Below are 26,409 nucleotides of genomic sequence, written 5' to 3'. Positions count from 1 at the left end.
TCACGTTGGGGCCGGCACTAAGAGGCTGGGCTGGAGGGCTCACGAGGGCACAATGGCAGACCCAGCCTGCGCACCCCCCCTCCTTTCCCTGGCCACAAGCCAGCAGTCAGCGGGAGGCGAGGAAGGAGGGTGCCCTGGGAGAGGGAGGTGGGTGCTTGATCGGGTGCCTTATCTGCACTCTCATGTGGCAGCAGTGGAAAAGCAGGCTGGGGTGGCTTGGTATGGTCAGTTTTTTGGGGGGACACTCCCTAAACATTATTTTGGGAGGAGCAAATGTGTATGGGCCCTTTAGTGTTGGCGCCCATGGTTTAGTGTTATGTCTGAACGCAAGCACTGTATCCAAGTCCAGTGGTCTTTATGCTTCCATACTGCTGTTTGGTTTTCTAAGGATCAGTATATAAAACTTATGCTTTGTATTGGATAAGTCTAAACAATATTGGTTTCCTGGAAACACAATTATATTACATACCATTAATCAGTGTAGGAAATCTGACTCCTTTTAGGATTCAGAGTTAGTTCCAATCTATCTTGCTTACCTGTCAGATTAGGAAAGTAATTGTCTTAAACCAATTGTCTTGCACATTATTCATGAATGACGTGTCAATTTCATTTGGTTCATAAAAGCCTGAGGATGGGAATGGGAGATAAAGTGATTTTTCATTATTTTGTAGCTGTCTTTACAGTCTCATAAATCACTATCTATAGATCAGAGGAATGCACTGGGGGGGTCGGGGAAACAAGACTGCTTTAGAAAACAGAAGTTTGTTTGGCTTTCAACATAATTTCTTATCAGCAATATTAAAAGCACCTAAAATCATATGAATCACATAAATAATTTTTTTTGACAATGTAGATGGAAGCATATCAATGCATCGGTTACAAACTCAATAGGTTACTGAGATTTTTCAAATTGAGAGCTAAATGTAAAACTATGCTGAGTTGACTACTGCTTTGTGCACATAACATTGCAAAAATATAGCCATTGGAATTTAGAGCCTGTTACAACCTGATTGTGTGTGCATCTGGTGTGGTTGCTTTTGCTACCTGATGTCAGCAATTATAGTTCTTAGAGAGGCATCTTTTATATTTTGGTGAAAGCCTGCTTTAGAAAGTTAAATTTGTCTTTTTCTTAAAAAACCGTAACCAAAACCCTCTGATCCTGCTTGATTTGTTTAAATCAGGATTTATGAACATTTTCTGACCTGCTCCCATCAGCTCCCACGCGCAGAGCTGGAATTTCTACATTTGTTATGAGTGCAGTGAGGTGCATATACGTAATTAATAAATTATGAGTCACTGTTAGAATACATTTTAAATTATGAGTTAAAATGTATTCTAACAGAGACATCACAAAATTTCCAAATGAGACCTCTTGTTTATTAAAATAAGAAAGACTTGTGTAACATAAGAAAGCAAATAGGACTGAGGTTTACTTGCACCATTAAGTCACTAGAGATTTCTCTTGTAGGAGGAGCAGGACAACAAGAATGACAGGCATAAGATGATAAACATAAAACTCTAATGAATGGATATGTGGTCTGATCCAATTCTATACTTCAGATGTGCTTGCTAATCCCATTTTTTTAAATTCAAGAATAGTTATGTTGTCTGAAAAGTATTTAATGCTCTTACAAAACAATGTCTCCTAAGTTCTGAAGCTCTGGTTTATCTCAAACCTCCCTCACCAGTTCTGGTAATAAAAAAGCTATGCAGCTCCAGTAAGTGGCTCGTGTCTGTTAAAGTGATTGCCTTCTTTGCTACCAAGAGCAATTTCAAAAAGGAAGTTCACTTTCACTGTTAGAAAGTATGGTACTATTAATTCTAGTAATATAATATGCTGCAAAAATCCAGGCACCCAAATTTATTGACCCATGTCTATGTAGGCATTTTTATAGTTTCAGCAACACATTTTATAGTTTCAGCAATATCCCAAAAAGGTACGTAATAGCCCGCTGTGGTTATTTCATCTCAAATTTATGAAATGATGTGCTTCTTTTCTGTTAGGATAAGGTATGAGAAAACAGTGCCTGTTGACAGACAAAGTGTAATTTAAATACTGTAGAAGAGAATTTTTTCCTCTTCAGCCCTTGTATGGCTCTTGGAGTTGGAAATACACATAATACACATTTGCCTTTAACTCAACCTCTAAACCAAGGGCATGAACATGTGATAACTTATGAAACCAGTCAGCAAATATTGCATAGTCCCCACATGAAAAACTGCTACATGACAAATATATATATTCTGAACAGGAGTTATTAACATTAGAATAGAATAGAATCATAGAATCATAGAATCATAGAGTTGGAAGAGACCACAAGGGCCATCGAGTCCAACCCCCTGCCAAGCAGGAAACACCATCAGAGCACTCCTGACATATGGTTGTCAAGCCTCTGCTTAAAGACCTCCAAAGAAGGAGACTCCACCACACTCCTTGGCAGCAAATTCCACTGTCGAACAGCTCTTACTGTCAGGAAGTTCTTCCTAATGTTTAGGTGGAATCTTTTTTCTTGTAGTTTGGAACCATTGCTCCGTGTCCGCTTCTCTGGAGCAGCAGAAAACAACCTTTCTCCCTCCTCTATGTGACATCCTTTTATATATTTGAACATGGCTATCATATCACCCCTTAACCTCCTCTTCTCCAGGCTAAACATGCCCAGCTCCCTTAGCCGTTCCTCATAAGGCATCGTTTCCAGGCCTTTGACCATTTTGGTTGCCCTCCTCTGGACACGTTCCAGTTTGTCCGTGTCCTTCTTGAACTGTCGTGCCCAGAACTGGACACAGTATTCCAGGTGAGGTCTGACCAGAGCAGAATACAGTGGCACTATTACTTCCCTTGATCTAGATGCAATACTCCTATTGATGCAGCCCAGAATTGCATTGGCTTTTTTAGCTGCCGCGTCACACTGTTGGCTCATGTCAAGTTTGTGGTCAACCAAGACTCCTAGATCCTTTTCACATGTACTGCTCTCAAGCCAGGTGTCACCCATCTTGTATTTGTGCCTCTCATTTTTTTTGCCCAAGTGCAATACTTTACATTTCTCCCTATTAAAATTCATCTTGTTTGTTTTGGCCCAGTTCTCTAATCTGTCAAGGTCGTTTTGAAGTGTGATCCTGTCCTCTGGGGTGTTAGCCACCCCTCCCAGTTTGGTGTCATCTGCAAATTTGATCAGGATGCCCTTGAGTCCATCATCCAAGTCGTTGATAAAGATGTTGAATAAGACCGGGCCCAAGACAGAACCCTGTGGCACCCCACTAGTCACTCTTCTCCAGGATGAAGAGGAACCATTGATGAGCACCCTTTGGGTTCGGTCAGTCAGCCAGTTACAAATCCACTGAGTGGTAGCATAGTCAAGACCGCATTTTACCAGCTTCTTTACAAGAATATCATGGGGCACCTTGTCAAATGCCTTGCTGAAATCAAGGTAGGCTACATCCACTGCGTTCCCTTCATCTACCAGGCTTGTAATTCTGTCAAAAAACGAGATCAGGTTAGTCTGACATGACTTATTTTTCAGAAATCCATGCTGACTATTGGTGATCACAGTATTCCTTTCTAGGTGCTCACAGACTGTTTGCTTAATGATCTGCTCCAGAATCTTCCCTGGTATTGATGTCAGACTGACTGGGCGGTAATTATTTGAGTCCTCTCTTTTCCCCTTTTTGAAGATAGGGACAACATTTGCCCTCCTCCAGTCTGCCAGGACTTCGCCTGTTCTCCAGGAATTCTCAAAGATGACTGCCAGTGGTTCTGAGATCACATCTGCCAGTTCTTTTAATACTCTTGGATGCAGTTCATCTGGCCCTGGAGACTTGAATATATCTAAACTAGCCAAGTATTCTTGTACTATCTCCTTAGTTATTCTGGGCTGTGTTTCCTCTGCTGAATCATTTGCTCCAAATTCTTCAGGTCGGGCACTGTTTTCTTTATCGGAGAAGACTGAGGCAAAGAAGGCATTGAGGAGTTCAGCCCTTTCTGTGTCCCCTGTTTGCATTTCACCATCTTCTCCTCTGAGTGACCCCACTGTTTCTTTGTTCTTCCTTTTGCTACGAACATACCCATAAAAGCCTTTTTTGTTGCTTTTAACCTCTCTAGCAAGCCTGAGTTCATTCTGTGCTTTAGCTTTTCTGACTTTGTGTCTACACGTGCTGGCTATTTGTTTGAATTCCTCTTTGGTGGTTTCCCCCCTTTTCCATTTTTTGTACACATGCTTTTTTAATCTTAACTCAGTTAAAAGTTCTTTAGATAGCCACCCTGGCTTCTTTAGGCACCTTCCATGTTTCCGTCTCATTGGTATTGCCTGAAGTTGTGCTTTTACTATCTCCCTCTTAACAAACTCCCAGCCATCATGAACTCCCTTTCCTTTTAGTATTACTGTCCATGGGATCTCACCCAGCACTTCCCTAAGTTTTATGAAGTCGGCTTTCTTAAAGTCAAGAAATTGAGTCCTAGTATGCTTGGCTGCTCCTTTCCGCTGTATAGTAAACTTCAGAAGAGCATGATCACTCGCGCCTAATGATCCTTCCACTTCTACCCCACTAACCAGGTCATCAACATTGGTTAGGACCAGATCTAAAATGGCTGTTCCTCTTGTTGCTTCTCCCACTTTCTGGACAATGAAGTTGTCTGCAAGGCCAGTGAGGAATCTGTTTGACCTTATGCTCTTGGCTGAGTTTGACATCCAGCAAATATCCGGGTAATTGAAGTCCCCCATTACTACTATCTCCCTTCCTTTTGCATGCTTGGCCATCTGTTCCAGGAAGGCATCATCTATGTCCTCCGTTTGGCTTGGGGATCTATAGTAAACTCCCACAATGAGGTCCCTGTTATTCTTCTCTCCCTTAATTTTGACCCAAATGCTCTCACTTTGGCTTTGAGGTTCTAAATCTTGGATCTCTTCACAGGTATACACATCCCTGACATATAACGCCACTCCTCCTCCTTTCTTGTCTCGTCTGTTTCTCTGAAATAGATTGTAACCCTCCATTATTACATTCCAGTCGTGGGACTTATCCCACCAGGTTTCAGTGATGCCTATTATGTCATATTTAGTTTGCTGTACCAAGAGCTCAAGCTCATCTTGTTTATTACCCATGCTTTGCGCATTAGTGTACAGACATTGAAGTCCATTAATCATTCCCCTGTGTCTCTTATTTAAGGATTTTTTCCTCCCACCACTAGGTCTGCGTGCTGTTTGCTCCATTTGGTCTATGACATTTGGATGATCATGTTCATCAATTGATAGACTCCTACCTTCAGGAGCACTGTCTCCCTCCCCCACATTAGTCAGTTTAAAGCCCTCCTGATGAGGTTTCTGAGATTTTTGGCAAAAACATTCCTCCCAACCGTTGTGAGGTGCAGCCCATCTCTTGCCAGAAGTCCATCTTCAAGAAACTGCAGTCCGTGATCTAAGAATCCAAACCGTTCCTGTTTACACCATTTGCGAAGCCAGCTGTTCACTTCCACTATTTTTCTCTCTCTCCCTGGGCCACGTCGTTCAACTGTGAGGACAGATGAGATGACAATTTGTGCATTTAATTGCTTCAATTTCCTGCCCAGAGCCTCATAGTCTCTTTTGATCTTCTGGAGGCTATTGCTTGCAGTGTCATTGGTTCCCACATGAACCAAGAGGAAGGGGTATTTGTCAGTGGGTTTTATGATTCCTTGCAGTCGTTCAGTTACATCTTGGATCTTAGCCCCGGGGAGACAGCACACTTCCCGAGCAAAGCACCTACACCAGTGTACCTTCCATTTCATTTGAGCATCTTATTGGTAGATTATATTCTCTAATAAATTTGTACAAAGGCCCTGGCACTAGTAATGTATAACAAAACTAGTGCCCTTGAATGGAGATCATAGAATTGTTGAGTTGGAAGGGACCTCAAGGGTCATCTAGTCCCACCCCTTGCAATGCATGAATCTCAACTAAGGCATCCATGACAGATGGCCATCCATCCTTTGCTTAAAAACCTCCGAAGGAGAGTTCGCCACCTTCCAAGGGAGTCTATTCTACTGACAAACAGCTCTTACCATCAGAAATGTTTAGTCAGAACCTCCTTTCTTGTAATTTGAACTAGCCCTAGCCTTTGGAGGAAAAAAAACAAGCTTGCTCCATCCTCCATGTGACAGCCCTTTAGCTATTTCAAGATATGAGTTTTCTCATATTGTGCCAAACTTTGCAGCAGATTGAAGCAGCCTCAGGGGCGTAGGAAGGGGGGTGCAGCCCGTTTCGGGTGTCATCCTTGAGACGGGTGACAAAATGGCACACGGCAGGCGCGGTGCTTACAGAGGGGGCTGGCCAGCAGTGCGTCCGAACCACACATCTCTCCTGGGAGTGACGCGGTGGCTCCGAGCCCTGTGCTGCCCGAAACGGCAGCATGGGGCTTGCATCCGCCAGGCGGACTCTGTGGGCAGCTCGCCCCCGTGCGGCGCCCCTGTGCACAGCTCACCCCGCCCCCATGCGTGGCTCACCCCGCCCCACCGCTCCTGGTGCCGGAGTAGCTAGCTACGCACCTGAGCCTCCTGGATCAAGTTTTTAAACTATTCTGTTGTTTCATTACCTTTTTGTAAATTGTCTGCAAAGGCAGTGCTTCTGAAATATCAGCAGCATGGCAAACATGTTGATAACATGGGAAAGGCCAGCACTTAAGCCACTTGAGCTATAGACTTGCAGGGGCTAAGTGTGAAGAGTGTCTTTTAGACTAGGAGACTAAACATTGTCAAAAATCCCTGGACTGCCAAAGTTTCTTGGATATTCTGGCTGTTTGTCAGTTCAGAAAGCCTTCTCTTTCTTTTCTTTTTCTTCTTCTGATCATGTTCACTATTATTTATTTACTTACAAACTGAGCCCAGAAAAGGTCCTACCTAGGTAGACAGCATTATAAGCTGACTGTCAGTAACTAGCTTGGGAAAATTCTGAATTCAAAGAATTTGGTTCTAAGGTCTAGAACAAGCTAAAATAAGAGCAACACTAGTCTTCCACAAAATAACATGCATACTACCAGTATTTAGACTAGTTTGCAATGGAAATGTTTCAACATTTTATAAATGTTAATAAACAGATGTCAACAAGCCTTTGCATTTTCAATCCAAGTTAAAGGCCTTCAATGAAATGTTGTAAAGGAACTGAAATAGCTTATAACAGCTCCTGAACTTAATGGACTGATAACGAGAGAGCTTCCAGAATTAGCTTTCCTTATTAAGGCTCAGGAAACTATGCTAGCTGACATTCACTTACTATCACTTCCACAAACAATCTAAACTATTCCTGATAAAATATTTCAAGTACTGCTGTTGCTTGTTTCCAACCTACAAGAGCAGGTTGAAGGTCATTTTTAGCCTCAGGAATAGGAAGTCTCAAATTGAATAAGGGCTGAAATATTAATCTTAAAAATACAGAAAACATTTTAAGAACAATTTCACAACATGCATTGTATTTTGGCTCATGGGAATGCGAATCTTCTAAAGTCTGAATGTAGAACTGGTTTGGTAATTTTTATATGCCTTAGTATAAATCTGCTTTCTCTACAATGCTTTTGTTTTATCTATGAAAGAACACAAGGCATTGTATTTCCTAAGATAGGACAATTTTGTATTAATGCTACATTATGAAAATAAGCACATTATACGGTACTTGCCAATCTGGTTAGTGAGTGAGTGCCAAGCCTAACTTTCCTTCCCAGCTGGCTATGCTCCACCACTATTTCTGTTTGTTTGTTTGTTTATTTATATTCCTTGGCATCCTCAGCTCTGTTCCTGGTTCACCATGTCTGCAGAGTCACTCATTTCTTTCTAAATAATAGCTCTGCTGATAGCTGCTATCTCCATATCTCTGTATATCCACATTAATTTTTGAATAATTGCTCCCGGATCTGTTAACCATGACAGCCTACTGTCTTTTCTTAGTATGAGATCTGCTGGTTGGTTGGCATGCCAACTGATCTGAGATGTGGATTGGGACCAATGTACTTGGAGCTGCCATAACGAAAAAGGTGCCTTAAAGCTTAGAAAGCTCTTATTTGGGGGGACAGTAGTAGCCAGAGAGTTTACTTTCTTGTGCTCCATGATGACTGCGGATGGTGACAGCAGTCATGAAATTAAAAGATGCCTGCTTCTTGGGAGAAAAGTGATTGCAAACCTAGACAGCATCTTAAAAAGCTGAGACATCACCTTTCCGACAAAGGTCCATGTAGTTAAAGCTATGGTTTTCCCTCACGGGAAGAGAAGACTCCCTGGAAAAGACCCTAGTGTTGGGAAAGATTTGAGAAGGGAATGACAGAGGACGAGATGGTTGGACAGTGTTCTCGAAGCTACTAACATTAGTTTGACCAAACTGCAGGAGGCAGTGGAAGACAGGAGTGCCTGCTGTTCTCTGGTCCATGCGGTGGACATGACTAAATGACTAAACAACAACAGTAGCCAGCAGGTCAGTACTGTTTACCTGGCTTCCCAAGATGGAAGTAGCTGCTAGTAACAGAGGGGGCAGCAAATCGGCTGGGAGGTTGAAGGAATGCAGGCACAGGTGAGGGGGCAGCAGATTGGCTCCATTGGGCACCTCTATCACACCTCTCCCTCCCTGCCAACTTCCCTCTGCCCCTCTCCCGCCCCCCACATTGGGAAGCCATCTAAGTCAATTCTGCCCAACCAGCTGCTACTGCCAGTTTTGCACTTATGCATTACAATAAGGTATTCATTCTGCCAATAGCAGTATAAAACACCACAATGATAATATGTAATCTTAACTTTAACAAACAAAACTTTTAACAAACCAGCAGCGATACCAAAGTGTGCCAAAAATAATCCATAAGAGGAATCCTAATCACTCATGATACACATACATTACTTTCAAATAACAAACATAATCACAAAATCAGTTTCTAAAATTACAGCCAGAAACAAAACATAATTGCCTATTTTCTGTATTGCAAATATTGTATATTTGCTTTCGAGGTTCTGTGATATGTTATTTATGCAGGTTTTCAGCAAGAACATTACAAAACACAAGAGTAACCTTTCAAAATAACACAAATGAATCAATCAAAAACAGTTTGGTAGGTTTCAGGAATTCTAGACAGAACAAATTGCTGAAATCAAATAGGTTAATGATCAGAAGAGATCCGATTATAAGCAGATAAAAGTAGCTAGGAGATAAGTGAAACCTGTGATAGTCCCCTTTCCAGAAAACATGGAGAGTTCCCCGCTCAGCCACACTTTCCCTTTATGTCCATGCATCTTTGCTGTTTCAATTTGGTCTGGGGTTGGGTGTTCCCACTTGTGACTATTGCCTCAGATTGACTCAGAATGACTCAGGGAAAGACCCCTGAAACCCTGTTCATTCTTCCTATAATAGTCTGTTTTTGATGTTGTCTCCACCCACTGGTGGAGGAATGGGGAAGCGGGGGGACCATCGGGGGGGCACCATCACTGCTGCCCCCCGGACACACGCCGTGCACTCCCTCACCGCACCGGGTGCCACGCCCCTGCAGGTGGCACACCACGGCCCCAGGATGCACACCACACCCCCGTGGGCGGTGCATCCTGCCCCCGGGACGCACGCCACGCCCCTGGGACACACACCACGTCCCCGGGATGCATGCCAGCCACGCCCCCGCCTGCTCTCCACCCCCAGTGCCGGAGTATGCAGCTTCGCCACTGTCTCCACCTTTAGTTCCAACCACCTGTGGCAGAAATTCAGCGAGTCAATCGGACAGTCAGAGAATTGCGTAATCAGATAACCGGAAAACTGGATAATCAGACAACTGAATAGTCAGAGAGTTGAAAATAATTATCAGAAACAAATTATGTTCTCATAGCCAGACCTGCGTTTAAACAAACTCCTAAGGTGGCAGAAATTACTTTTGTGCTTATATCATAGAATCGGTTGGGTTGGCAGTGTTGAGAATGGACTGCTCAGAAGTTGGAAAGACAACTGAAAAATGATCCTTGAGGGGTAGGCAGAGAAATAAGGAGAGGAGGTGAGAACGCAGCTCTGGGGAAAGTACAAGATATCCTGTCCAGGAGCTATTTTTTGGGAGCAGTTTAGGAAGTAGGGCAAATCTTTCTTCAGATTATCCCAGGATCTCACAGAACCTGATTCATCAGTTAACATTGGGTTTTAACCCAAAGCAGTAGAATAAAAATAAAAATAAATGTTTGGGATGCAGCATAAGAGATTAATACAGAATATGATGAAAATGAAATGAAAGTTATTCTGCAGTGATTGGGAGGGCACCCATCAATAATGTTTGCCTTGGATGCTGAAAGATTATTATGGTTCTTAGATGGCTCTGATGGATTCATTACTCTGCAGGCATAGCTGGTAATACTGTAGAAAGCCTAGTTTACCTCCTAAAAAAGGAAAGTGGCCTAAGCATTTGGCACAATCACACTTAGAATTTTCTACTGGCTAGAGCCCAAGGATCCCCTTTGTTTTCTGAGGAGCTTGGGGCAGTGAAGACTGTGGCGGTGATAGAAGGCTCATGATGAAAACTAACGGATCATGGCTATAGACTGGCAATTACAATGTCAAATATGGTATGGTGTCAATCTTTTACCATTGGGTGAATGTAGTGCCATTCACAGAAACTGTCCTGTGTGGTTAGGAGCCCTTTACACACCCTCTGCTCTGCTGTGTCCCATATGCTTCACATATTACAGATTAGATCATTTGCAACTATTCTGATTTGGATGGCATTTTCACTCCAGATATGGATTTGGATGTGATTGAAGTTTCCGCTAGTCCTTGTATGTTTGGATTCTTGATATATTTCAGTTTGTGCAACCTGGAGCTGTGGACAAGATTTTTGGATGTGTGATATCCACAACTAGTTTTTTCCCATCAGTGCCCACCTTGGCTAATCAGATCTGCTACTGGATAGTAAAAATAATAAATGACAGAGCAGGTGACCCCTATGGACTAGAAAGATGCCATGCTTCCCATTTTAAAAAATGGAAGTACCAGCAAACTTTAGTCCACTTGGAGGAATCATGGAACATGTTGTGACATCTGAACTCCAGATATTCTTCAGTTATATTGATTACTTTTACCCAGGTTTGGAACTGAAACTGCCCTGGTGCTCCTGTGGATTATCTTAATCAGGAGGAGTGCATCCTGTTGGTTCTTCTGAATCTACTAGTTGCTTTCAACTGCACAAAATCATACAGTTGGAAGGGATCTCAAAGCTCATCTAGTTCAACCTGCCAATACAGGAAAACGATTGACATTATAGGCTACATTCAACTAAATTATCATGTTATCAGAAGCCAGCACAGTGAGTTCCCGTAGTGCATGGGACTTCCCTTCTCCTCGCTTCATGCTCTCCCCTAATCTGGTTGGAAGAACTCTCAGAACGAAATGCATGGGGGTGAGAGAGAAAGGAGATTTTTCCTTTGGGAAAGCCTTAGTGTGACTTCAAATTGTACCCTATATCTTTATGGTGGACCAACTGAAACCAGTCAAAATAAGCAGGCAGAAGTGAGTTCAAGTCCTCCGGACTCCCTCAGAAGGTGCTGGACTCACCTTTCTGATGGTAAGAGCTGTTCCATAGTAGAACAGACTCCTTCACTGGAGGTTTTAAATTTTTAGTTGAGATTCCTGCATTACATGGGGTTAGACAAGGTGACTCTCAGAGTCGCTTCCAACTCTTCAATTCTATGATTCTATGACAATCTCAGCATTTAAACTAGAGCCTTAAGTACAGCAGAATCTGAGCAACTTTGCTTGTAAAGCAAATGCTAAATAGGCAAATGGTGGACTTACACCATGGTGGATTTTCAGACAGAGACTGCATGAATACAGCAGCTTTTTGTTGTGCAAGTTGCAGGTTACAGGAACAGCCAAGGCGACATTTTTCCACCTTCGCCGCATCAAGCAGTTGGTCCCTTACCTTTCCTGCCCTGACCTGGCCACAGTGATCCATGCGACGGTCACCTCCAGGCTTGACTACTGTAATTCGCTCCACAGGGGGATGCCCTTGAAGCTGTCCCAGAAACTTCAATGTGTGCAGAATGCAGCAGCAAGGCTCCTCACGGGGTCTCTGCCATGGGAGCATATTCACCCAGTGCTTTTCCAGCTGCACTGGCTCCTGGTGGAGTACAAGGTCAGATTTAAGGTGCTGGTTTTGACCTTTAAAGACCTTCACGGCCTAGGACCCTCGTACCTACGGGACCGCCTCTCCCGGTATGCCCTACGGAGAGCCTCAAGGTCCATAAATTGCAACACCCTAGTGGTCCCGGGCCCTAAGGAAGTTAGATTAGCTTCAACCAGAGCCAGGGCCTTTTCAACACTGGCTCCGGCCTGGTGGAACGCTCTGCCTCATGAAACCATGGCCCTGCAGGATCTGATTTTTTTCCACAGGGCCTGTAAGACAGAGTTGTTCCACCTGGCCTTTGGCTTGGAACCAATTTGATTCCCTCCCCCTCTTTCTTTTTTCTTTTTCCTTTCTCTTCCTGTGATGAGGCTGCATTTTAATATTTTAATGTTTCAATATTTTAATGTTGTATTTTCATCTTGTTTTTAAGTTGAATTCATTCAACTTGTTTTTATTATTGCTTGTAAGCCGCCCCGAGCCCGGTCTTGGCTGGGGAGGGCGAGGTATAAATAAAAATTATTATTATTATTATTATTAACATACTTTATAGAACAGTACACAATTTTCTGAGTACATTGACAGTGCTGGTGAAGTAAGAGGTTAAAAGACTGAGCTAATAATCAGGAAGTCCTTGGATGGAGTATTTTATTTCCTGTGTGCTCACAATATGGGCTTGGATATGGAGAATAATACTAGTTTATCTTGCAGGGTTGTTGCAAGGATTACAGTTATATAATGCATATGACTTTGAGCACTTGAAAGTGATACAAAAACTTTGAACACTTAAAGGGACATTACAGTACTTAAGTTCAGACACTTAAATTTTTTTAATGACATATAATATTCAACTTTTCTAATTGTGTGTGAACAGATAGTACTGCAATGAAATAACTTTAAGGAAAGTGTCAAAGGTCTAATCTACAGCTCTTATGGATGGCATGACTCATCAGTTGACAGTCTAGAAACCTAGTTTCATCTGCCCAGTTTAAGTTTCTGTTATTAATGCTGGCATGTGTAGGAATGTGAAATGATTTTAAGTTATTTCACTCATATTGTTTAGATTGGTAGGGAAGAATACTCTGGGAGTTCACTTGCAATGCATACAGTCTTAGTTTTATTTGTAAAGTAAAACTTGAAGATTTAAAAAGGTTACTATGTTTGGTCTCACTTTAATTTTTCTAAAATTGGCTTTCTGGTCATACTTTAGGAAGATTAATTTTAACCAAGATGTTTTGAATAACAGCCTCAGGCAAAAAGAGCTGTAGGCCATCTTTAAAATTTTGATATGATATCATGGATCAGAGTAGGTATAGGTTTGGGGTTTTTTGGTCAGCTTGCTAAATCATTCCCTTCATGTAGGCAATGATGGTTGGGCTGAGTAGTTAAGCACCATAATCAGCATCCAAAAAGAATGCCCCGGGCTGCAAGAGCTACTACTTAGGGTTCACCCGCACATCCTTTTGCCCCCCCCCCAAATCCACAGTTTAGCATTGAATTGGAACAAACAGCAGCCAGATTTGCCACAGATTGCCATTTGTTCCAATTTAGCGCTAAAGAGCAGGTTTTCTAGGGGAAAGTGACAGGGCAAAGGCAAAACTGCTCAAGGCATGGGGCAAGCAGAAGTTTGAATGAGTCCTAATAAGTGATGGTATCCTCTGGGCAAATGGGTGGGCACCCTCTTTACCTGGTTGTCACTTAGAAGGACAATAGCTAGTGTTTGTCAGTTGAGCAAGAAAGCAGGCAGAAGCTAAAGAGACAGAGACACATTTGCTCTGCTGGGCTCTGGGGATCACCTGGAAACCTAGTGGGGAAGCAAGATCTGTAACTGTATTAATGTTTTGAACTCCTTATGTTCCTGTTGTATGTTGTTGTCATCTGTCTGTCTCTGGAGACAATGCACCTTTGAGGGTGAAGTCAAACTGGTGGACAGTAGCAGTGTTGCTGTGGCTGTGGAGACCAATACAGGAGAGACATGTTTTGTTGCAGCTGGGGGAGATGAATGCATTTGGTTGTGCTGCTGCAGATGCCCATGGCATTTCTTCTCTCTGTGCTCCTATCAGCAGTCATCCTTCCTCTGGTCATTGCTATGGATGCATAATCTGACTGTCTTCCTCCAGGCACTGCAGTCGTCTGGAAGGGATTCCCACAGGGCAGGGTTAAGTCTGCTAGTCTTCATGTCACATTTGCAGAAATCTTTGTAACACAGAGTTGGTCTACCAATGAGCCTTCGGCCTGAAGCCAGCTCCCCATAGAGCACATCCCTGGTTGTACATATGTGTAAATAAACTAAACTGTGCCTAAAGACACCACAGTTTCTGTTGACCTTCATTCCAAGGAAACCCAACCCTGGATAAGTTCCTGAACCCCCTGACATCTGTCAGAAAGGGGAAAGGGGGATATTATTTTTTGCCAGCCTGACTGGCGCCCAGTGCCAGCAGAGAATGATCTTTACCAAGTGAGCAGAGACCTTTACCTGCCTGTCACAACTAAGGATCCAACCCAATGCCTCTTCACCCAAAAGTTGCAACATTGCTATGACGTAGGCAAAACCAGTCAATTTGTCTTTAGGAAAATTCACATCCTGGCTGTAACCAGCAACCAACAGATGTCCATAGCAAAGCCTAAAACCATCCCTTGAATGGACCTGGATAGGAGAAGTTCTCACCCAGGTCCACTTTGAATTCTGCCCCTCAGGAGCCTAGCTAGGTGCTGATTGGCTCCCAAGATCCCAGGCACCCTCATCATCCCCTACAGTCACAAATTGTGGGAGAACGCCTCCCCCCACTGCTCCCAGCAAGGTGGGAAATGAGAATTTTTCACTTGTCTTGCCTGCAGTCTTCAGCCAAGCCCTTCTTGTGTGAGAACTCAATACATCCTGGGTTTCCGCATACAGTGTTGTTCAATTGACTATGCACAGCACCCTCTGTCACCTACACCAATTATCTGCATTAATTTTAAACCTCCCACGACTGTGGTATAGACCTCACAGTCTTGTAAGGAATTTTTTAGAATGGCATTCCTCCTTAGCATATTAAATCCAGCACTATTTTCAGGCATGGCTGTGCTTTCAGTTTGCTAGCCTGCTGCCAGTTCAGAATGTAAGTGCTCATAGTAGTGTCTTTGACTGTTGTGTATGTGATGTTAAAGTTTTATTGGCATTGGATAATGCAGAAGAAGTTGAAATAGATGAATTTACTATTGTTCATACTTTCTGTTGATAGTTCCAGATATGATTACTTTCCTCTGAAATGGCTTATATGTGATCTTATAGAAATCAGTAGGAATTTATGACCATTTTAAAAAAATAAAAGCAGCTAATTAAACCTCTGTGCTTTTTAAGACTTTAACCCAGTGAATTCTTGCATTGCTATGATATGCAGAAACATTAGCTATGGTAGATAATATTATACAAACGGTGCCATTTGGTTTAAATCGTTGCTGTTTTTAATTTCCTTTACAGAATTCAAGGTCATATATCTTTGTATTTCCAAGGGAATCCTTGTCATAGAGATAAAAATCATGTTTCACCTGCAGTCTTGATCTTCATTAGCTGATAGGAGGGATTTGCAGCATTGGCAATAAGTTCTGCTGGTTGCTGGCTGACAGCCAAACCAGGCTGCTGTTTAAGATACCAGGTCTCTCGCTCTTTTTCTCTCTCTTGTTCTCGTTACAGCATTCCAAGCCTTGTCTCTGAAAGAAGAATACAGTACAAGATTTTATATCCAGTTGGGAATAAGATGCTTATTCCTTGCTTATACAACCATATGTTTCTATATTTTGTGGTATATAGTATTTAGAAGACTGTTGATAGTGGGAAATTTTTGCCGTTGAGGAAGAAGCAATCAGATATGCGGTCAGAATTTTAAGACCAGCTCAGAGTGCTCTTGGCTTTTTTTAGTAGGCTGCTGAACGATGCTGAATGATGCTGTACAGATGGATGTGGGTGTTTTAATACTCTGGTTTTAACGTATGGAATATGAAAGAAATGTAAGTGATTCTAGTACACGAACACAATGGGGAGCAAAGCTGGATTTTCAAACTCTGTTTCTCAGCCAGAACATCCATTCTTCCAGATGTCATGCAGGTATGTACATGTTTAGATTTAGTATATGTATTTAGTTTTGTAAAACTGCAGTGTGGTGCTTCTCTTACGGATAGCAGTATGAACATTTGCCTGAAAAGACTTAGAACTGGAGAACAAAGGCAATATTTAATGGTAAAATTATGGTGTGCTTTTCTGTGCTAATCTCTATTCAGTGTTTTAAAAAGATGTTGCATTTTAAATGGGTAGCTGATGTTTCCATGGTCAGGTATTTGAAGCTTCCTAATGTTTTGAATGGAACAAAAGTGAATCGTTTATCATTCAGTTTTTTAAAACAGTGTCTGTAGTGCATTTGGATGGTTGTTTTGTCATGCTGTGTCAAATATGTGCCTGTTATAGTGCTGTTAGGTTCCTATTAAAAGAAACCTGTTTAGTCCCAGAGAACATGATCCTGGTAAATCAGTTTTCTGGTGACTTGATTATACTTTCAAAGCTATAGGGCAAGGCATGTTCAAAATATTTACATATGGGGAAATTAGTGAATGCTGATAAGAAGAATGATTCCTGCATTTTTGTAGGTGGTTTCCTCTGCTAAGCAAGAGATCAATATTGCCTTTAGAAATAGTTTCTCATGTAACTTTTCCAGGCATGTTGTAACATGGCTCGAAGGTTCAAAGATTTCTGTTAAATTATGTTCCTTGTGTTGATGACTGAAGTGTAATAAAGAACAAATAGAAGTTAAACAAGTTTCTTTCTCAGCTTTCACTAACTGTCTTTGGTTTCTGGCACACCTTTTTAAAGGAATGCAGTCTTTGTTTACCGTGTCTGTATCTGAAACCTTTGCCTCTTTCTGGAGCAAGGTTGTAAAAAGAAGCGAAAACTAGAGTTCAGAGTTTCTGTAAAATTACTCATATGTTTGAAATGCGTTTGAGGAAGAGAGTAAAAGAGGAAGTTAATAATTAATGTGTCTAAACATAAGAATGTACCTGGTGATAGGACTTGGGATGTTTGCAGTTGTGATCGCTAATATTAAATCCCCTGAAGGAATCATGGTGAATATGGTTAGTTTACACTACCTGGCATATGAGGAGCATTGTGTAGAGAGTGTGGGTCATTCCCTCTAACAGCAAACTCAGGTGATGAACTACCCATTAGTTTGGAAGCAAAGCAGGCCTACCCAAAATTAAATGCAGGACTCCCTAGTATTTATCTGGAAATATGTTTATTTATATGTATATAAAAAACCCTAAATGGCCTGAGAAGGACTTAGGCACTTTCTATATTGAAGGAATGTAATTGGCATTTGAGTCTACAGAGATAAGAAACCCATGGAAACTCACCTCATTATCTGGTGATGAAACCTATTGAAGTACATTGATAGTAAAGAGAGGAACACATGCCCATTGTTGCTGCCATTTGTCTGCGAGGGTACTTGCTTCTACCTATTTGCAGCTATACTAAAATCCTGGATTTCTCCATTGTTAACATATGAACATAAGAAGAGTCCTACTGGATTAGACCAAGGCCTGTATAGTCTAACATCCTGTTCTGAGTGGCCAACCAGATTGCTTACTTTTCCTCAGCAGTGTGAGACTAGCTGATCGCATATTGATCTCTGAATAAGAATTTTGCCCACTCATGAACAAATTAGCCTTAGCAATCAGTTTGTGGTGTGGCTGGATGTTCCACTATTAGACACTGCATGTGTGAGCTTCCGGAGGGCTAAGGTAATTTCTGGATGTAAATGAGGCTGCAGCTGGCTTAGCAGTGTGGGTTAGGAATAAGATTGAACTAAAGACATTGGTAATTGAGGCACCACTTAGAAAAAGGTGGGGGACTTTGAGCTCTCCACATGATGTTGGACCTGGCCATTGGCCATACTAATGGCAGATGCTTATGGGAGTTGGGGATCAGGTTCCTATACCTGAAGGTGGACAACCACTACAGGTAGAAATCACATTTTGCTCCCATCTAAAAGGGGTACTGGCACCTGCCCACTGATGAAACAGCCACCCAGAAGTGGGGAGGGTAGTTAGTAGGGGCACAGCCAGATCAGGCCAGTGAGGGGCCATTCTGAGCTCCTGGATGCCACAGCCTGTGCATGATCTGGCTGCCTGCTTTTGAGATGTCCCTGTCTTCATTCTTTTGGAGACTGCTTGGCCTGGGTGTGCAGCTCTGACAGGCATCTCTGAGCTCATTTTGGATGTGTGGACTCAGAAGCAGTATAAACAACAACTAAAGGGTTTTGATGCAGGATGGGGTCATCCATTTGGAGACTGGAAGTCATGTCTCACTCATCAGCTCATAGCTTTCTGCAGTTCCATATGTTAATCAGTGAAGTTGTGACTGTCTTAAACTTTAGTTATCTATCCACCACAATTATTTATATTCCATGAAAGCAGCTGACTAGGAGCATTCAGTTATGTATTTTAAAAGCACAGGTTTGTATCTAATGTTAGTCATACTCAGAAAAGTCTCATTGAAATTAATAGATATGACTAGATTAGATACATTAATTTTATGGTATAACTTAGTTGGGTACAACATACAATAAACAACATTATGGGTCTTCATGTCTTGTCTGTGCACAATTCCCATTTTATGCAAATATTTTAGAATGACTTGACTTCTCCAGAATGAGAAGAGCACTATGATTATCTTCCCTAGTCTGGTCGTCTGGAAGTATCATAGGAAGGTGTTTTTTCAGCCAGAACTTGCCGGAACCTCTCAAGTGGGTCCCTTTGCCATTGTAAGAGAACAAGGGATGTGTTTGTTGTGAGTTCCGACACCTCTTCCTAGAAAAATAACACTGAGCGTATGTATTTGGGACTCAAACACACAAAACTATGTAATGGATTATACCAGTGGTTCCCAGCCTGGGGGGCCACAGAGTTATCCCAAGGGTTCTGAAAAGAAGTTATTCCCCTCTCTTCCACTTGAAGACAGTCTCTTCACTATCTTAAAGCTGCATAGTGGGTAGCTACTTCAAAGAGTGTTTTAATTTTTAATGATCAGTTTTTAGAGGAGTGAGGCTGCTGTGAAGACTTTCTTCAGAGGGCTTTAAGACAGCACCCCCTACTTCTGTTTGTGCTTTTGGTGTCTCAGATGGGAGTGGAGGCAGGCTGTCTTAACACATTTGCTAAGTCTCTCTGTGCTCCCTTTTAATTTTAGCAGAATCCACACTGAATCCTTGTCAATTTTTCTGCCTCCTAATTACTGATTGCATTCAGGTTTCTTAGTTTGTCATTATTGGGGATTACTTTTAGTGCTTTATTGAGATGAATTATGTGACTGAGGAGTTGCCTAATTTGGGGCGGGGGCGGGTAAGACTTTTATGGCATTGTTCATTTTGGGACAGACATTTTAGGGTTTTCTGTTGTTCCTTGTAACATTTGCTGCTCATACCAACTTGGTTACAAAAAAGTAAAATAAATGCAAATAGCAAATAGCAATAAAATAGAATCACAGTAATTCTATATATAAATAGCTTTCCTTACATGGTTTGGGATTTTTCATTGAAATATATAATTGATAGTCCTGATTCTAGACAGAGGAATATTATTTATTTATTTCTTAAATTTATTGGTAGCTTTTTTGCCACACCAACTCAAAGCAACTTGCAGTATTTTAAGCAAAAAATGAACATATACATACATTAAAATCAGCATTAAAAACCCTAAAAGATAATTCTCTCTCTATATATATTTTAAATTACAGTACATTAAAACATTTCACCCTCACAAAAAGGCCATAGAAAGTTAAAAGGGTCTGACTAAAAAGGCATTTTGCCTGGTGTCTAAAGATATGTAATGATGGAGTCAAGGGAGCCTCCCTAGGGAGAACATTCCAAATGAGCACGCCCATAGTGATGCTGCCACCTTCTGGACCTGGCAAACTTGTAACATTAATTTTTCCCTTGTTCTAAAACAGGCTTATAAATAACAACTCACCTTTTCAATGATAACAAGTAAAGGTAAAAAGGTAAAGGACCCCTGGACAGTTACGTCCAGTCAAAGGCGACTATGGGGTTGTGGTGCTCAGGCCAAGGGAGCCAGTTTTTGTCCACAGACAGCTTTCTGGGTCACGTGACCAGTATTACTAAACTGCTTCTGGTGCAATGAGGCACCGTGACAGAAATCAGAGTGCATGGAAACGCCGTTTACCTTCCCCCTGCAGCAGTACCTATTTATCTACTTGCACTGGCATGCTTTCAAACTGCTAGGTTGGCAGGAGCTGGGACAGAGCAACGGGAGCTCACCCCATTGCGGGGATTCGAACTGCGGGGACCTTCCTATCAGCAAGCCCAAGAGGCTCAGTGCTTTAGACCACAGCGCCACCCGTGTCCCTTTTGATAACAGGTATATATGATAGAAAAAGACAAAAAACTAATTTCAAGACCAGTAGTGTGCAACTAGAGTCATACATAGAGCTTTGCAAATACACATTTGAATCTGTATGAAAATGTGATAATCGGTCAGGGAGGAAAGCTTGAAGAAAATGCTTGAAGGCAAAAATACCTCAAAAATACCTCAGTGAGGTCTGTGCACACTTAGTTGTCACATAATGTTCAGTATCAGTTGTGGGAGAAGAGAAAAATATTTTTGGGTTGTTTCAGTAAAATAACCAGACTGGCATGTGAGAAGATAATAAAAACACCATCACTATGCAGAAGTTTTGAAAAACGCCACAGAATTTTGAAACATTGTATAATTGGCATGATTTTTCATGCATTGTGTTGGAATATGTTGTTAAGATGAATGAGACTTTTTAAACATGGTTTTTCAAAAGTGAAGTCATTCCATAGTTGAGGACAGTAGACCTGCTTCATGCAAAGAGAAATTCCATTGTTTGACACTGACATATTTAGATGGAAAATAAGTTATATTCTTTCTGTGTTCAGTAGACTGTGACCTGTTCACTTTCTGACTTTTGGTTCTGTCATAGTTCCTTTTTCTGCTATTCTCAGCAGAAGCTAGAACAGAAGTAAATCTGGGAGTTGTGTCTTTCTGCTTCTGACAGAGGCAGGCTCATCAGCCTTTATTGACCCCACTGACAGTGCTATCCATCTATGCAATATATATCATTTCCCACATGTCTTCATGACAGGCATTTCACTAGTATTTTAAATAAAGAATTCATAGGAACATATGGATTGTATAGGGAATATGTAGGGAATGTAAAGTGTAATATTAAACATAGAGGAACATTAGGCCACCAGATAAAGCTGTATTTTAATCCAATAAACCTAGAAACATGCAGTTTTATACTGGTTAGAACATGGATTTGTTCTATGTCCTTTTAATGCAGAAAGAATAATTCCTTCCTCTACAAGTATGAGTGTGAATACAGTGGATTAAATAAGATAAAATCAAAATGCAAGAAGATGGCACATTCTAGTTTATCCACTTCTGAAGCTTTGCATAACAGAAGTAATTTAATGAAAGGGTATAAAATATGATATAATTACTTTACTGGCAAATCAGAAAATTGATTTTGAGAAACGTTTTTGGCAGACAGTTAAAATGTCAGCACTTATTTGGGCTTCACAGAATAAACAACACAGTTAACAGTTTCATATTATAAAAATAACTTGCTAAGCAGGAATGTACTTTAAAATAAACAGTAGACTCATTTTGCTTGAAGGGAATAATACTTGAACATTCTCTTCAAAGGCAAAGTAATAGTAGAGGAGCATTTTGAGGCTTCAGCATGTTGGATAGACCTCCGGTTTATTTTGTTAGGCATTTGTAAATCAAAGAGCATGAGAGATCTGGATTACTGTGCAGTTCAGTCGATTGAATCAGAGTTTGAAATTTCAACAGTAGTTCTTAAACTATGGGATGATTACAACAGTGGCTCTCCAACTGGATGTGGGGGGGGGGAGCATGAAGTTTCACATTGTATTACAGAAATCACATTATAATTATGTGGTGTGGTGCTTTAGAGTGTCAGACTAGGACCTGGGAGTCCAAATCTGCATTCTGCATTCTGCATCGGACATTCATTCATTTTATTTGTATGCCACTTTCCCACACAAAAAAATCATGCTCAAAGCGGCTTACAACAAAGAGACAGTAATGCATTTCAAACAAACACTACAAAAACAATCTCATAATAAAAAAGCAAAAAAATGACATAGTAACAATTTCATAATAACACAGCAAAACAAAATATATAACTCATTTCAGTACATAATAACATTTCCGTTCCATCACAGAAGAACTCAAGATCTTCCCGTCTTCCTCAACTGGGGATAATGTTAGGAATAAAATTTGTAATAGTCTACTTGCACGAAAATATTGTTCTCAAGACAATGTAAAAGGGGGAGAGGGGTTTAACCACTTGTAGAAATCCTCAGTCTTCATTCCAAACCACCTCCCTGTCTCCCACTTGGGGAACTTGAACGGTTTTCTTTCAAGAGCAATGTATTGCCCACTTCAGGAATTCACACAATATCATCATTCCTCTTTCATTAAAAGAATAATCACAAAGTTGAAAGTTGTTTGGTATATTGGTAGAGGTTGAATTTTGATTTGTTTCTGCTTATATATTGTCCTTTTGGCTTTCTCCTGACTACAGTTCTAAATACTGTGCAAGCTGAAACTTACTGTGAGAATACAGTTATGATTAATGCAGCTGGAAAATGCAGTGTTTTATTATAAATCATACTAGCAGGCAAAATGGGGCTTGGAAAGAAGGAACACTGAACTTAATGCCTTCTATTCACACTCCTCTTCAATAAAATAAAGAAGATTAATATAAAGCAAAGCAGTATTGCTGTAGAGGGTATTGCTCTACACTCCCATGATTAATTAACTAACATTATGGATATATTTTTTCTCCATGAACTTATTGTGGTGCAGCACACATCTAACACTCTTTTAATAGGAGCTATAAAACTATATTTTATTGCATTTCGGCTAACTAAAAATTTCAGTTACAGTTACTACAACATTTCCAGAACAGTTGGTCAAAACATTTCTTAAAAATTTGTTTGCTTGTGCAAGAAGAAAAGAAAAGAAATCTGAATATTCACTTCATTTGCTTCATGCCTAGAAATACCAAATGATGACTTTAAAAAATCAGATGTATTACTCTGTTTATTAGTGATATGCTGACTTTGTTGTTGTTGACTTAAAGAACTAAGAAATAAATAAGTTTTCAACACTGATAGTTCATTGAACAGAAATATCTCAAATTTCTTAACCTTAATTCCTACTCCGTTTTATGGTCTTTGGGTCTCAGAGGCCCATAACTGTTCATGATCTATCATTTTCTTGAGTAGATAGAACAATCATTGATTTCCATACCATATATCGTTTCTGATACTCCCACTTAATCCCTGGCTCAGCCCTGCATTTAAGTAAAGTTCCATTAAAGGGCAAGTTATAACTTGCTTGATTCATTTTTGCTGCCTGGAATGGGGTCTCCATTAGTTATTCTACCTTAGGCACCACAGTTTCTTGGAGGAGACCTGTTTAAGCCTAACAAAATCTACATAAAGTTCCTAAGTCCTGAAAGTATTGAAAGGCTAGGTTTTGCAGTTACAAAGTATGAAGGTGACTCTGGTATAAGAATAAAATGAAATTTTATTGAAGCTTTCTCCCTACCCCTGTGTCTCATATATGGCACACCTGCAAGTGCAATAGCAACCTCAAGGGCTTGCCCAGCTTGTCCATGAAGCCCCCACTGTTGTGTCAGAAATAGGATGTTAAAAGACCATCTCTTTCCCTCTTCCTCTTTCCACTCTATGTGCTTTTCAGCACTCAGATCAGCAGGCAAACAGCTGAACACAAAGTGGAGTGACAATGAGAACAGGAGAGAACTGGGGTTGGTGGAAAGATAAAGCCTCCTTTGGGGCTGCTTGGGACTATTGTTGTACCTGCAGAACTCCAAGTTTTTGGTGTGTGTGTGTGTATTTGAACTTGAAACATTGCAGCCAACCTGACCTTACTTATGACTCATCAAGCCACACATAGCACACTAGGTCACCAGAGGCTCAATACACCTGGTTTTGCAAAATTATGCTGGAGTGAGGAATTGGCAAGCACCTATCAGACCAAACTGCATTTGGCTTTGTAAATAACTTTCAAAGGTCCTTATTAATTTATAAAACCCTGAACAACTTAATTCCAGGGTACTTTAGGGGCTGCCTGAACCCTTCTATCCCATCTTCATCACTGTTTAAATAAAATGAAATTTATTACAATCAATCATTTGGTAAAATTCCTATTCAAGTAAAGTGCAATTCCTTGTTTTAATCAGGCTCTGCTCAGCGCTCCCTTTCACAAGCTGTGTGGAGTGTGTGTGTGACGCTTGCAGGCTTTTCCCTGAGGAGGGAGAAGATTTCGTGGGCTACCCCAGAGCTGCTCAGGAGCGTGGGGCATCTGCGCGCAGCCTGCCCGCTGCTCCCAGGGTGGTGGGGGAAGCCCGGCTTCGCGCATCCTATCCACTGCTCCCTGAGCTTGTTGGGGCTGGCAGGGGAAGCCTGCCCCTCTCCCCCGACCACACATTTGCTCCATAAGACACACAGACATTTCCCCTTAGTTTTTAAGAGGAAAAAGGTGCGTCTTATGGAGCAAAAAATACAGTAATTAATATTACTTAACCTAGAGACTTTTGGCATATTTGATGAATTCTGGGGTTTGCTAATATTTTGAGGATGACATAATAAAATCAACTCTTTTTTTCTAATATTATTTAGGTTACAATGGTCAATGTCTAAATGATAAATTAATATACCATATTGTTGAAAAGTCATAATATGTAGGTTAAGGTAACTCTGAGCAACGTTTTGTATAAAATAGAATATTTTCTATCACTGTTGAAATTGATACCTGTAGTGAAATCCTAGGGATGTCTGTTCAGAAGTACAGTAATACTATTCAGAATGTCTGTTCAGTTCAGTGTAAGGTAATGTAATATAAGGTAAATGTAAGATATATATACATTGGTTTGTAGCCTCACTTTTGTTTTATGCCGTATTGCTTGGGATGTTAATATTCTGTGGCAGGAACCATATGATGTAATCACATTTAGAAACAAATCATTTAACTTTCAGTAAGAATTGATATGATTTATGATATACATATACATGCATAGACCTAGAATGTAACTTGCTTCTTGTTCTTTCATGCTATCTTTCCAAACCTTAAAGGACATTGATAATATGTAAATTCTATATTTGATAATTATTCTCACAATAATGCTTCAGATACTGGTGAAACAACTGGTGAAACTGAGAGTTACAAAGGGGAAAAAACAGTTTATTCTTGAAGATTCATTTTATCTTTTTTGAACATTTTTAATGGCTTACATTTTGAGTAGCGTGTAAATACTGGGCCACATCTATTCAAAGCTGGTGTTGTTAAGGAATGTAGAACAAGAGCTTAAGAAATAAAAGTTTTTTATTGTACAGATACCTAATGCAATCCTTGCGCAGAGAAACTCTATCCTTCTGCATTGTGGTATGTTTTCAGCAGTCTTCACTTTGAAGTGGTATTGACACTTACTAGCAACATTTTTGCTTCAATGACTACTCAGTGCATCTTCATCCAAAATCAAGAGTCTTGGGATTGGGACATGTGTTTTCTTCCACATTATAGTGGCTTAAGGTCAAAGCACATGAATAATATGTCAAGTCTATATTTAAATAAAGCAGTGTGAGGCATGTTGTGTATAAGCACCATGGCATGGAAAGGGGGAGTTAACAACCCACCTCTGCTTCCAGTTAAAATTCCCAGCTATCAAAAAATACTGTTTGCGTTGGAATGAAAGTTTCAGTTGTTGCCAAGTATTTACCTGTACACAGACTTAGGCTCTTGAAGTCATAGAGGGTAGAAGGACTTACTGCACTCCAAATAAACATGTAGAAGGACTTACTGCACTCCAAATAAACATGTCCATTTAGATATACATAGAAACAACAAAAAGTCTCATGCACCTAGAAGCCTGTTGCATTTATTGTGGCTGAACTTTCATAGGGTAAAGTATGGATAGGCAAACTCAAGCTTGGAGGCCTCTCTATTCACTTTCAAGACTTTCCCACACCCTTCATCAGCTCTGATCTGCACTCTTCTTGGGAACTTGGCTGGAATGTGTCCGTGAACTGCTTTAATGATTCTTGCTTGCTTAGAAACCTCTGCCTTTTGTGTGACTGTACCAATGTAAGTGACATAGCAGTTGCTCCATGTGCACTTTTGTCCAAGTCAGATTTAAGGTCCTTATTAATTTACAAAGCCCTGAACAACTTAATTCCAGGGTACTTTAGGGGCTGC

At 40.9% G+C, this 26,409-nt stretch overlaps 1 protein-coding gene across 12 annotated transcripts in view; it reads left to right on the top strand.

Moving 5' to 3' along the window:
* The window catches only part of PLEKHA7 (pleckstrin homology domain containing A7), a 172,464-nt gene that overhangs the window by 38,976 nt on the left and 107,079 nt on the right, over nucleotides 1-26,409 (top strand). The window contains exon 1 of one of the 12 annotated variants that reach the window (XM_081840179.1): nucleotides 15,746-16,174. The exons of the other annotated variants lie outside the window; for them this stretch is intronic. Within the exon in view, the coding sequence (XP_081696305.1) occupies nucleotides 16,104-16,174 (71 nt within the window). The 5' untranslated portion in view covers nucleotides 15,746-16,103. Of the gene's footprint in view, nucleotides 1-15,745; nucleotides 16,175-26,409 lie in introns of those variants that run through there. 12 annotated transcript variants of the gene reach the window in all.

This window comes from Podarcis erhardii, assembly GCF_964252035.2.
Source record: "Podarcis erhardii genome assembly, chromosome: 1".
Lineage (NCBI taxonomy): Eukaryota > Metazoa > Chordata > Lepidosauria > Squamata > Lacertidae > Podarcis > Podarcis erhardii.
Note: the sequence above shows the minus strand (reverse complement) of the source record. Positions and strands in the feature narration are given on the sequence as shown.